The sequence below is a fragment of the Wyeomyia smithii genome, chromosome 3 (genome assembly GCF_029784165.1).
Source record: "Wyeomyia smithii strain HCP4-BCI-WySm-NY-G18 chromosome 3, ASM2978416v1, whole genome shotgun sequence".
In the NCBI taxonomy this organism is placed as follows: domain Eukaryota; kingdom Metazoa; phylum Arthropoda; class Insecta; order Diptera; family Culicidae; genus Wyeomyia; species Wyeomyia smithii.
The window spans coordinates 121,953,381-121,967,853 of NC_073696.1; the positions used below are offsets into that span (position 1 = coordinate 121,953,381).

At 42.3% G+C, this 14,473-nt stretch overlaps 2 protein-coding genes across 5 annotated transcripts in view; one reads left to right on the forward strand and one right to left on the reverse strand.

Moving 5' to 3' along the window:
- Positions 1–14,473, reverse strand: part of LOC129726942 (uncharacterized) — a 289,022-nt gene that overhangs the window by 174,213 nt on the left and 100,336 nt on the right. Inside the window, exon 4 of one of the 4 annotated variants that reach the window (XM_055684234.1) lies at positions 7,923–8,049. The exons of 2 other annotated variants lie outside the window; for them this stretch is intronic. In XM_055684234.1, coding sequence (XP_055540209.1) covers positions 7,938–8,049 — 112 coding nt within the window. In that variant the 3' untranslated portion in view covers positions 7,923–7,937. Of the gene's footprint in view, positions 1–7,922; positions 8,050–14,473 lie in introns of those variants that run through there. One more of the 4 variants, XM_055684244.1, reaches the window with a different exon arrangement.
- The window catches only part of LOC129726936 (uncharacterized), a 187,299-nt gene that overhangs the window by 73,895 nt on the left and 98,931 nt on the right, over positions 1–14,473 (forward strand). The gene's annotated exons all lie outside the window — the stretch shown is intronic.

Sequence of the window (14,473 nt, forward strand, 5' to 3'; positions counted from 1 at the left end):
AATTTTGCGCTATTGCTTCTCAAGTAATAAGGGAAAATTTTGCGTGTGTACTTCGACAGCTCGTGATTCATACGCCTGCGCCACAATCCTTTTTTTAATTTGCCCTCGAGTCAGAGGATTCTGCACTCGAAGTGTCGCTTGACGATCGGCCTCCTTCCACGTCCACGATTCTTGTCCGTAGAGCGCCGCCGGGAGTAACAGAGTTTTACAGAGCGCAAATTTCTTACAGATCTGCAGGCTACGGGACCTAAGCTGGCTACGCAATCCGCAATAAGCCCTATTCGCTGCCGCAATCCGTCTCTTCACCACGCGGCTCACCTCACAAGAGTACCAAAATAAACAAACTCGTCGACCACTTCAAAAGTATCCCCATCCATCTCCACCGCAGCACCAACACCCGCAGAACTACCACGCTCTCTCATGTACTTCGTTTTGGCAGTGTTTATGGCTAATTTTCTGAGAGCCGTAAAGGCCTCCTCAACAGTATAAAATCGTCAAGCGTCGCACGTAACAGTGTAATTAGTTTTGTTGGAAATGTTCAAGCATGATTTACCACAGCTCGTTGCGTTTCACTGTATCGTACGCCGCCTTGAAGTCAATAAACAGATGATGTGTCTGCAAGTTGTGTTCTCGAAACCTGTCGAGGATCTGTCTTAAGGTTAACATCTGGTCCTTTGTAGATCGTCCCACTCGAAAACCGCATTGGTATTCTACAACAAAGGGTTCCTGCAACGGCCTCAGTCGCTGGAACAAGATACGGGAGAGAATTTTGTAAGCGGAATTAAGGAGGGTTATGCCTCGATAATTACTACAGTCGAGTCTATGTCCCTTCTTGTAGATAGGGCATATGAGTCCATCCACCAGTCCGTAGGTAGTTGTTCCTCAGACCATACCCTTGGGATAATCTGGCGAATTGCACTACACAGCCGCTCCTTCCCAGCGGCTTTGTGATTCTTCAGCTCTTTGCAAGCATTCTTAACCTCGCCCAATGTTGGTGAGCCCACAGCTTGTCCGTCCTCCCCAGTTTCTATCCTGTTCCCCTCGACGACTCTCCTACCTTCCTCACCATTTAACACCACTTCAAAATGTTGCTTCCGAATTAAGCGTCAACCGGAGACAGAACAGCTTCCGCTGTAAAACAGTTGCTCAGTACACATGTGACAGACATGAGCCCATCTCAGTCTAGCGTGTGCATGCATTGTGACGTGCTCGCAGAACAAGCAGAAATCAGTGAAGCAGTAGAAGCAATTGAATTGAGACTCTACTTCGAGTGAAGATAAAAGCTTCAGAGACAGGATTTTACTAGATCCTAATCAACGGTCAAACGAAGAAAACCAAAGTCCAGTTCACGAAGCTGTGAACGGTGAACACGCTTTCACGTCCCATGTGCATACTACCGCTGGAAATAGGAGAACCCTCTTCGGAGGGTATCTCAGGAAGACTGGAGATAATGAAATAACGTGGTGGTAAGTGCTAAGGAGTAATTGCATCACAGCAACTGTTAGCTCGTAGAAGCGGGCCGCTGCTCGTCCCAGAAGACCGGATCGAATCCGAAGGAGTAAGTAGCGAGATGCTGAAAGATTTTCATTGAGTTACCAGTGTGATTTACCGGGATCAAAATGCCGTGCATGCGAGCGTAGGCGACCCGCCTGCTAATCGGCGCTATAAAACGTCTCATGATTGTGGAGCGAGTGAGCGGAGGCGATTAGATGAGGGTGAGTTTTACAACCGCACTATCAGAGTGAAGTGCATTCGAAACGAGGCTTTCCCATTGTTTTAGTTATATTTGTGAGCACGCTCCATAAATCTCATGAGCCCTGCAATTTGCCGTAAATCTCATGAACACTGCAATTTGCTTAGCCGGGCACGATAACGTTCATCCAATGAGCTTCTACAGTTCTAACACCATCAGAGAATTGATTGCATTCAAAAGTTGATAACACTGGCCACCTCCCATTTATCGGTAATCAGGTTCCCCTCCCTGTCATTACACATGGCAGGTACTGGCACGGTCTGGTTGATGATTCGGTAATTCGCTCTATAGAATCTCCTCGTGTAGTAATCGGTGCAGCAATTTTCCGCCTCCACGAGAACGCGATCGTAGTGTTCACGTTTCTTACGGCGATGAAGCCTCTTTTCAACAGCTCTTGCCTCCCGGTATTTCTCCCGCATCTGACGCGTAGGCCCAGTTTTTCTCTTCCTAGAGGTGACCTCTAGACACTCAGCATCGAACCACCCATTACGCGTGGTGCCCGTTGTACCTTTCACTTCTCGCGCTGTTTCGCTGACCGCATCATCTACAACTACAGCCGGGTTTAAATGTTACCTACCACGAGATAGTGATCCGAGTCGATGTGATCCTTCGAAAGGACCACACATCTATGACATCTGAAAAGTGCCGGCCGTCGATTAGCATGTAGTGGATCTGGGAGGCCTCTCCATTGGGGTGTTCAGACGTGCAAAATGGATACTACAGATGGCCATTCCCCTGGCCGCGGTGAAGTTCACTAACCTCAAGCCATTGTCGTTGGTGGTAGAGTGAAGGCTTTCCCTACAAATAACGGGACGGAAGAACTCCTCTCGGCCGACTTCTGCGTTAATATCTCCGATGACGATCTTTATGTCGTGTTGTGGGCACTCTCCATACGTTTTCTCAAAGAGCTCATAGAACTCCTCCTTTACGTCGTCGATTTTATCGTTTGTCGGTGCGTACAGGCTATAAATGAAGAATCTTCCCTTGATCCTCAATACGCATAGACGGTCATTAATAGGCTTCCACCTTATGACACACTTTATTTGGTTTTCCAGTAGCACGAAATCGACACCCCGTTCCGCTCTGTCGCGTCCACTGTAGTAGATGATATTTGAAAGAAGTGCCCGCGGTCGGATCAACCGCACGGAATTCACATTCTACGGTTTCAGGCCAACGCACCTCTTGTATGACTGACCAAGATGATTCCGATTCGTATCATTCTCTGGATTGTTCGTAGTATGTTTATTTCAGCATGCTGCCTTACTAGGGTTGCGATGCCTAGTCTCGCAACGGGACTGCCGTCTCGGATGTAGCTGGCGAGACACCGCATTTCATAGTTCAGTCGTCCGCTCCGGTTCAGTCGCTGTTTGAGCCGTCACTAACCTGGGAAACAGACGCTCAGGCAAGGTGCTCCCAAGGAGAACAGCTCTCCCTTCCCTTGGTTGCTTGTATCCCATCGGCATACATCAAACACAAAAAAATACCAACCGACACATTAGATGCTTTAGGCGCCGTCTACTGACGACCGTAGGTTCGAGTCTCGGCTCAGGAGAGAATGCTAGTCAGTGGGATCGTATATATGTGTATAGCATGAACAGAAGGTCGAGTTCCGAATAGGGTTGCAGCATCAAGAAAAACAGCTCTAAATGACTTTTAAAAGTTATAAATTATTGTTGACTCCGTAAAACACTAATTTGTATTGTGCCGTGTCAAATACATGTTGTGAACAAAAAATATTATTGTACTGAATTAATGTGATTCATTAATACTCTTCCGCCGTATGACATCACTGGACACCTAAACATTGATTACAGTTTAACAACTATGCTTGGAATTTTAACCCTTTTTGACCGGGCCCATAAAATTGCGTAGGTAGAAGGTGATTTAAACAAAACCTTCTCTCTGGCTCTTTGAACGTCCTATTTATTGTTTATTGCTCACAACGCTAGTGTCAACATCGCAGCTGCTACGAAAAATAAAAAACCGGAGCAAGCAAGTGTTTTTATATAGGAATTGCTTCGATTTAGGTTTTGTTATCTGTCATTTACCTACACAATTGTGTGAGCTCGATCGGAAAGGGTTAAACGATGAAACTTTTAAGGTGAAACCTCATTGAATCCACAAATGGCCGACTTCGAGTTACCACTTCGAATTTTCAGAAACACAAGACTCGGAAATACTTATTGCGTTCCCTATGAAAATGCAATTTTATGTTTGCTTCACCATAGCAAACATAAAATAGCATTTTCACAGAAAACGCATAAACTATTCCCGAGTCTAGTGCTTTTGAAAATTCGAAGTGGTGACTCGAAATCGACCATTTGTGGATTCAATGAGGTTTCACCTTAAAAATGATTAAAGCACAGATCGAACTTTAACATGCAGTACAGTTGATGCACATTGTGCTTGTAGTTGATGAGTTATAACAGTTTGAACGTTAGTTTGAGAACTAAAAATTGATTTCTCTTCGCATGGAGAGGGTTAAAATTTACATGTAACACAAAATTGATGATAAAAGTGGCGACGTTTAAAATTTAACGTATCATTTTGCAGTGTATAATCATAAATAGGCTGATTTTGAAATAATTTGACTAATTATTCTACGTAGAAACTTGAAAATAATAACGGAAGGGAAGATATTGCAAAAGTTGTTGCTTTACATAAAGTGGTTAGTCCACGCTAACAATTGTAAAATAAAACCGTGTGAATTCATTAGATGAAAATTAACCAGCCGCGCCCGTACAACGCTATCAAATTCCACTAGCACCTGTTATTCAACGGCGCTCACCAGAAACATCTTAGCTATATCATTTCAAGTGACACCTTAGTTTAAGCGAAGCTTGCAGCAGTGCAGTGGAAGCATGAATCTAGTAATACCATATATGAATGCTTCTCAGCTTGGTGCACCAGCAATCAATCATTGCTTTTTTTATCAAAGTCAAGAACATCGAAGTTTATTCATTGCTAGGTTGCATCAGTTTGCAAGCGGAGAAGCTGGATCAGATTTTCCCGTAAGTGCACAAGTTTCTTTACAATTTTCCTTTGTCTGCAGCATCCTCTAGCCTGATGATTTGTGTGGTTCATATTTATCTTAATTTTCTTCGTATTTTATTTATATTATATGGTGAGAACCCTCGCATGGCAATGCGAAAATTGATACCAGCCCTTCGGAACACAGCAGATATTAATCATCCTCATATCATGTAACAGGACATTAATAATACTTACACGAGCTCCTCATATGTACACAAGCCGGCTCCGAACGTCAGCGAACGTGAAGGTCGTTCGTTCCTCCCGTGCAGCTTTTCAGAGGCTCTGGGCTGAATAGCGAAACAGTAAAAACATAACTCAAAACGTAAAAAAAATTGACATCGATATGTGGCATAAGCACTATACTGGAAACTCCAGTTTTAATCAGTCGCTGGGCTATCATTGATGGATGCACTGCACTCAACTGCACTGTAGTGCATGACACGACGTGATTTTCCTACGAGCAGTAGATGATTTTAATATCGTACATAATTGAGGCTGTGACAGGCTATACTCTTCGCCTCAACTGTCCGGGAATGGAAGCTGTGAATATACCATAAATCACTAGTAATTACAATGGTCCGTTCGTAGAAATTTACCACTCGGTAAAGGCAACGTCATTTGTCAAGCTCGTGTTGTTATCACAGTTTTTTTCTCGCTCCTAACTAAAGTTACTTGTTTGACGTAGGATATCATCCAGCAAAAAATCACAAGTGTGAGAGCTACAAAAAGTTATTCATATGTGCAGACTTATAACTTAATTATGTCTTAACCGATTCTCGGTTAATATTTTATAATTTATTGATTATTCGATGGCATTTATTGGTTATTCGATAGTTTTTTAGAAAGGAATGATTTTTTGTGAACTATTGTATTAATACAAAAAAGGAATGTCATCCATTTCCACAGAATTTATCAAGTTACTCTGATGGGTAGGGAATTAATTTTAAGCAGTTTATGCAGCTTCCTTCATATTGAAACGAACTAGTGTTTCGTTCCAGTCACTGAAATTGCTGATATTGACCAAAATTCAGAATATTGAGGCCCATTAGGTTTCAACTTTATAATTACTCTTAATATCGTTAATATCAGTTCTACTTTCCTCGATTGAGGAATAATAAACATAATTTTTAAAAAAAATGATTAACAGTACCTAGATGTTGATATGCAAGGCTCCCGCGACATGCGTTAGAATAAATGTGGTCTTTCATGCAAAAATAAAAAAATAAACATTGGAATTAAAAATTAAAAAGAATATATTAATGTGTCATTCATGAGAAAAAAAATGAGGATAATCTCGTTTAAAGATCAAGTAAAAAAGAACTTTAGAAAGCAGTTGGCAGTATCGTCCATTTTGAAAGTCACCATTAAACAAAGAATATTTTCGATGGTTTTGTTCACTCTATAGTTCAAACAAATCATGTGTCCTTCATTGGAACAACAACAACTGCTAGTATAGTAAAATATTAAACATTGAAAATTTAGCCAGCCTAAAAATAAATTTTCTTGCCGACATGCGTCTCTGATATGAGTTTTTTACCATGGCGGACCAAAGCTATGTTTGAGCAAATCGTTACAACAACAGTCGTAGAAGTTTCGCTTTGGCGATTCATTCTGATATATCCGCGCAAAGCTGAGCGGTGGAAATGTGCTTGAAAAACCGGCTTGTTCGCTTCGATGCTGTCGCACAGAACTCCAGGAGACCCCGCGGTGACCCCCAACTTCGACGGCGAATGCACACTTTTCCTAAAATCTGTTTACTATACACTGCGAAGCGTCAGAAAACCAGTTTCTGCAAAAGCATCACGTGTACGTTCGGGTTCGCGATCAGCATCCATTCCTTTGCCGAAGTTTACCACCGCAAACGGCCGGCTGTACTGGCTGAGTTACCAGCGCCAAAAGGAAACGCGACGGAAAGTGAATCAGACTCAGAACAATCCCAACTTGTTTGACGGTGGTGGAACTCAGTTGCTCATTTCGCCTGCCAAGCAACATAGAGGCCGAGGGTTTATGGGCACGGTCTTCTCCGTATGTATTCAGGCCATCAGAAGCATGGCGCAGCCACTCGATGATATCACGCTTATTTTTTATTACTTAATACACAAGCACAACAAGACGAAACGCACTGCGAAACCAGTTTTAAGTGTTTCACCCATCAGGAACAAATCGATTATGAAGTTTGCGCGGATCATACTCTGTACCATCGTTGCTGGCTATGGTCATAGCAACGGCCTCTACGTGACCCGATAAACCACGCTAGGCCACGTACTTGAGCTGCACTTCGCGTAAGTTATAAAGAAGTGCACAGGACAAGGCAGTTGATATTTTTGTACGAAAAGTAGCGGTATTTGCGATATAACAAATTTGTCAACCCGACACTTTGCTTATGCAAATCTTTTTTAATGGTTTTTGCACATCAGCTGAGTCACGCTGTTGTGACTCATTTGGAATTCAACCGATAAATATTAAATTATTCCTGGTTTGTACGTTGTCGGCTTACCATCGTCGCGGTTCAGTGAACGTTCCGAGCCCGAAACATCAACATATGACAGACAATACGGTTTCACTATTCTAGATCTTCACAATCGGACAAGCGCCGTAAGAAGGTCATACGCAAAGAACAGTAGCAGTAACAGAAAACCCACGAAACTGGTATAGTTCTCATTAAAATTCATTACACATTCGACTGAATCATGTAGCGATACTAGTCAATGCTGAATTGAGTAACGATCACTTTATCGAATACGACGGACATATTATGACTGTTTATTGATTATAAAGCTATTACGGGTAGTGTCATACCACTAGAACCAAACTGGTTTTGCGGAACTTGGGTGATTGTTATGTTTTAATGGGTGTTTAGTAGTATTGCTCATTAATTAAAATTTATTATTTTAATATTTCGACTGCGAAGTTTATTCATTGAAATAGGTATAAGTCAGAGTTAACCTGATGTATTTATCATCATATGGTTCCATTTAACACTGTACTGCCGGTGATAGCATAAGGGTGTAGAAAACGACGTTTGTCAGTTTCCGATGGTTTTCACTTATTACTTTCCGTTCAATTCATATTCATAATTATAATATTGCTTATATATATTGCTTTAATTAATGAACTTAAGAAGCGTTAAAAGTATTAATTGCTTTTCGAATTAAAACCAAAACGCTTCATAAAAGATTGATGAGACCGTCATGCTCTCATTTCCCCAGTCATGCCGAAAACTGAACGTGTGATAGTCCCATTTTAATTGACGTTTTTTGCCTCTGAAAGAAAAATTCAAAACATTGAGGAAGAGATATCAAAACTGTGCTAATACTAATGTAAGTAATCGAGTGTTGCGGTTGAACAGTATTTAAACAAAAAAAAGTGATTATAATGGATAATCCTCCGCAGAAAAATGATTACGGAACAAGGCAAAAATATAGAATCCCTTGATGAACACAGCGGAAAACGCGCCGGTATACGCACGGTTGTAAGGTAACCTTATTAAAAACCGGTAATTTAACACAAATTAAAATATTATCAGGAAAATCAGAAGATGGCTTTTAGGAAATTGTCTGAATTCTCATTGAAAAGAATTTAGATAAAGATTAAACTCGCAATCCTACACTGGAAATAATTGATAGTAAATAAATTGATCTCAAATCTTTTCAAACTCAACATTTTAGATGAATTATACCTATAGCTGCCTAAACTTTTCTGCAGATTGCGTCTCCATGGAAGTTCGGTAGCAAAGCTCCACAATTATTGCATGATATGTACTTCGCGAAATCTACATAGTAAAATTAAATTATTAAAATGAGAAATGGAAATTTCAATTATGTAACTAAAATTTTCATTAGCTCTCGAGGACTGTTAATGGTATTTTCATTATCTAAACCAAAACTTACTCGTTTTGCGTTCAAATCTTGATTGCATACAAGACGCTTACTTACTTTACTTTTTGTTTTATGATGACGTAGAGATTCTATGCCACATCTAGAATATGTCTCCACAAATCTCGGTTTCCGGCTGATCCTTTCTAGTCGCCCCTTACACCTGCTGTTCGTGCATCCTCATCAACAACCAGTGATGGAAATGTGACGAATACGACACAACTGGCGTTTTATCTCGAGCTTCACAACTCCTAAATTGTTAAGATTGCAAATAAACAATCCACTCAATGCGTAATGAAATGCTGGCTTGGTACATTGGTTTCTTGGAGATAACAAATACTTGATTGGACTACATCAGCGCTTTTTCTCTTCATACACCCGTTGTTAGGCGAAGAAGGGATAGCAACAGCATGCTTACTTAGGACTAGCTGAGATGTGGTGCGGTGAGAGGCAAAGTGTGGTCGACGAGACAACTTCGGCCGCGGTTGAGTTAAGCAAGAGTAGAAGAGTATACACTGTCATTTATTCTCTTTTTTGACAAAAAAAAATCACAACCATCGAATAGATCAGAATTGAATACGAATAGATCAAAATTGTTCGCTTGGTGCAAATCGTACGAATAGCTTCATAAGTGTCCCTTGCTGTTTGAAAAAGTCGTCTCCATTCAATTCAGTTCATAGCAGCCATATCATGCGGAGACCCCGCAGGTCATCTTCCGCTTTACCGAGACACCTTGCTCACTGCGCGCCCCGTCAGCTCGTTTTGTAGATGGTCAACTTCGTGCGGTAGCGAATTTCATTCGATCGGAGCGTTCTTTGGAGTCCAAAGTAGGCACAAGTTCTTGTCATAAGGCGTCAACGAATATCTCTACTAATGTCATCGTCAGCAGTCACCAGTGAGCATGAACTTATCTGCCACTTCGATTTCATCATCGCCAACCTGAATTCGTGGACAGAGGATGATACTGTCTTCTCTAAAACCTCTTCCGCTCATATACTTGTTTGTCTTCGAAGCGTTTATGGCCAGTCCAATTCGTCCGGTTTCGGCCTTCAGTCTGAATTACGTCTCCGTCTTCTTCTCAAGGGTTTGTACCATGATGTCGATATCATCGGCGTTGCCAAGGAGCTGAACAGACCACCTGAATATCGTGCCACTCATGTCAAGACCCTCCCTTCTTATCACACCGTCCAAGCATTATTAATTAGCAGCATGTTAGTCCAACACCTTGCCCCGTGTCTCCGAAACTCGAACTATGCACACTACCAGATCCATTGTCAACTTGACCAACCGTGTTAGTTTATCTGGGTAACCCTAATCGTGAATAATCTGGAATAGCAGATCTCAATTGATTGTGTCGTGTTGTCTAACGAAACGGGAAGGTTAATGGTAGTTAATGGGTTGTTCCGGTAGTTAACCGGAACAATCGCCATGGCGGACGGAAACATGCGTGTAAACATGTTTTGAGTTCCTTTTTCGTTTTATTTATAAATTTTCGCGACAAAACTGTTGGAGTAGAGCTTATTTTTCTGTTTTACAAAAAAACTCTCGATGGGGCCAGCTAAGGGACGCTCCATCTCGCCCAACGATTGCTTTAAGTAGTGGGCCGACGGCAGATCCAGCCAGTACACCGCGTCTACGCCCTAATATTATTTCTTGATGAACGACGCAACTTCCAGCAGGCACTTCTTACCATAAATTTCCCCGTTCACGGCCAGTCCGAAGCGAGAGAAGAACAACTATGACAACCCCTTCTCGATTGTCAGCCACAGCAGCACCTTCTTGGGGAACTTGATGTGTAAAATGAAATTCCCCTCGGAGCTCACTTCTTCGTGAAGGAAGTAAAATACGAAGTGCCCTGCCAGTCGTTGCCATCCATGTCCGCGAGGCAATTTTCACAGTTTGGCCAGTGGTACCAACCGACCAAGCGCACGCAGCGATGTAGCCACTTTTTCCTCGGTCTTCCTCTTCAGCATCCTTTGGAGCTTCTTATCACTCAGGGTCGTCGGCCGTTCGGAACTGGCTTTTCTTTCGATGCTTTGATTCTTGTCCAATAGTGCCAAGATCATATAGATGTCGAAACGGGCGTATCCGGCGTCCACGAAGTGTCGGACTTCTGGTGAGGCTTTACTTACAGTAGTGAAAGTCTCACAATTCTGACCAATGCAAAAAATGCACAAGAGCAACTCCTAAAGTTTTCGGACTCGAAATTTTGTTTGTTTGATAGCAAATCGCTTAGAAATGCATGAAATCTGTAGCTTTATAAGCTCTCTCTCAACAATATCCATCGTAGAGTGGTTGCTCGCACATGTGCACGGCAATTTTAAGTTTCGAACATAGAAAACATTACCTTTTTTTGGTTTTGTCTGATAATTTAGTGTGGGTAATTACCCCAGGGGTACTTTCCGAGTGGGTACTACTACCCATACTACCCACATCAAACGCCGGCCCTGCTGCAACCACTTTGCCGTTTTCCTCTGTTAAATCACCATTAAAGTGCCCGTCGTAATACTGCTTCTCTGCCAAAAGACCGACATCATAACACTTAACTTTGTGACCGTGGAGAAACTCAGCCCGACTGAAACCCGAAGCCGGACAAATCGGACTGCGGAAAGGACTCGAAAAACGAAATACATGCGAGCGAGAGGCTCGACACGAGCTCATATATTTGATTGCAACACCAACAAACAGATCCAGAGACGCGTCCAGGCTGGAAATCATGCCTACATTTCAACTCGGAAGACATTTCGATCGAGTCTAGGGCAACGACGCACGAAGTTTTCGAACGGAAGGTACTGCGGACTATCTACGGTCGACGGAAAATGGCGACGACGCATGAACTATGAGCTGCACGCGCTGCTTGAAGAGAACCCCATGGCATTCTTAGCGAAAGTGAATAGGTTGCGATGGACCAGTCACGTCATAAGGATGCCGGACGGTAACCCTGTTAAAGCACTATTTTTCAACAACCCTGCCGGCATCGAAAATAGAGGGGCGCAGCGTGCACAATGACTCGACCAGATCGAAGGAGACTTGCGGGTGAAGAGACGAAACACAGCCCAAAACTGAGCAACATAGCGACAACATCTTGATACAACACGAGCTACCACGGCTCTCGTCTGATTGCTAAGGTGAAGTAAGTCGTCGTTGAACTAGTCTGTTGGTGGGCTTCCAACTGCAGCGTGTGTTTCTATGCAACTTCGGCGTCTCGTGGTTGATTGATGTTTGGTCATGGCGGGTGGCTTTGACGTGTATTGCGTACCGTCGAGAGTTTTGAGCGCATGAATACTACAACGAGGTTATGGTGCGAATATATATACGCATTGCGACTGGTGCGAGCATTGATGACGATAGAGAAGAATTTACCGTCAATTAGAAGGCGGCCTTTCAGATTCTCCACTTGTTAGAAGGTTTCCTGACTATCACTTTACGGGAGGCTGCGAAGCTAACACATCGTTGGCCATTATCATTTGATACAGCGTGCAGTCTGTTAGGCCCGATCACAAATCTGTACGTCCTACCTGAGCGCTCACATTACCGATGACGATTTTACCGTCCCGTTGCTGAAAGCTATCATACACTTACTCCAGCTCTGCATATAACGGTTTTTTCTCGTCATCGGGTCTTCCTTCGTATGGATAGTGCATGTTGATGATTCTATAGTTGAAGAACCGGCCTGTAATTCTCAACTTACACATCCTCGTGTTGATCGGCTGCCACTCAATCACGCGTCACTGTGCACCCAACTGTGCACAGCTTTGGTAACGTTTGCATTGAAAAAATGTACTTTTTTCGGATGGTGATAAGAGAAAAACTATAACAAATCATTGAGTTTAATAAGTTTCCCAACGAAGGTAATTATATTAGCTTACGTGCAAAACAGTTCTACGCCCTTGCGACCGGCCTTCCGACAGTTAACTGAAACATTCGTCATGGCGAAAGAAAACATGTGTGTAGGCATGTTTTTAAGTTCTATCTTTGTTTTATTTATTAATTTCTCCTTAGTTTTCGCGACACAATTGTTGGGGTAGATCTTACACATCAGCTTTGCCCAGAAATTCGCAGCTGGGGGACGTTGGGCGGGTTCACCGACTAGGGGACCACATCGATATTCAGCCGCTCCTCTCCTCTCAACGATCGCTTCGAGTATTGGCCCATGCTAAATCAGGCCAGAACACCACGTCTTCGCTCTCATGGTATTTCTTGATGATCGACGCAACTTCTGGCAGGCACTTCAAACTGAAAAAAATTCCTGTTCACGGCCAGTCCGGAGCAAAAGTAGAGCGGCTTTGACATCTTCTTCTCACTGATTGTCAGCCATAGCAGCACTTTTTTGGGGTACTTGGTGTGTGAAATGAATTTTCACCTCGGAGCTCACTGCAATATGAAGTGCCCTGCCAGCCGTTGCCATCCAGGGTGAGATGGGTCTTGTCGTCCATCATCACAACCAAGTCATCTTATTCAGCCGCTGCCGCTGTGTCATTGCCTGCCGCTTTGAAAGCAGTGGACGGGACTGCCCCCTCCATATTCATGTTCACCAGGTACTTTTTCATTGTTTGGCAGATTGCACAAACCTCTTTGCATCTTTGGAGCATCTTGTCGCTCAGAGTCGTCGGCCGTCCGGAACCAGACTTTTTTTCGATGCTCTGATTGTTGTCCAATAGTACCAAGATGTTGTAGATGTCGGAACGGGCGTATCCGTCCCACAAAGTGCCACACGATATCCGTTTTCGAAGTTGTGGGGTATCTTTCTTTGAACGCGCATACTTCTGAACGGAGTAGCTTCACTGTTTTCACCATCACGGCAAGAACTTCGATTGATGGAGCTGTCAATTTTTTGCTTCTGCCTCATAGGTTACTATGATTGGTGCTGCATGGGTAGTTTCGTCAGTGCGTGTGAAGGTAAACCCATGGAAAATCGGCAATTTTTGCCCACATTTGTTATACAAACGTTAATAGGTCGCCTATCGATGTCCGTTTTCCCACACCTTCTGTCTCGACCAGCAAAGTTCCTGCAGTGTAACGATTTCGAAGTTTTATTGTTTGAGTTCCTTTTATAAGTTCCTTAATTCACCGTAGCAACATTTGGTGTTTTGCGAGGTGGCTTGTTGAATCTTCTCCAACCCTCTGTCTCGCTGGGGGACCATCGTGTCAGTTTTGATTAGAGTCATCATCAGAACATCAGAACATTGATCAGCCGCTCCTAACAAAGTTCATTTCAAGTTTTTATCTGTTAAATCTCTGAGAATTTGTTTATTCCATTTTTATAGAGCTTCAATATTATTTTCGATTTTTGACTGTTCTCATTTGTCTTTGTGTTAATCTAAAATATATTCGTTTTTTTGATTCAGCAAACTGAAATTTTTGATTGAAGCAATATAATAAATAAATTTAACTCTTGATATATTGCATAAACTTTTGACCTGAAACACTGTTGTAAATTATGCAATACTGTGCTAAAAATGCCTCATTTTATGGCATTCGTTGTTTGATATAATTCTGTTACCACCTTGCTAATTGCATAAACAAATTCTCAACTTACTCAACAATTGTTTCTGTTCTTTCTTCAAATCTCGATTATATGTGAATAGTTTTTAGAGGTTTTCTGTTGGAAATAGTGTTTTCTCGAATGAAAATAATATATTCGAAGAGTGAAAAAACACATTCAATTGAAAATGTTTGATTGCCCTCTAACAACTAAATAAGATAGACAGAAGCATCATGCAAAACATACAAACTTTAAACATAAATCTAGATGCAAACATATGGTGTGATGCAGAAAAAAAGAACTCACTGCCGAACAACGCATCTACAA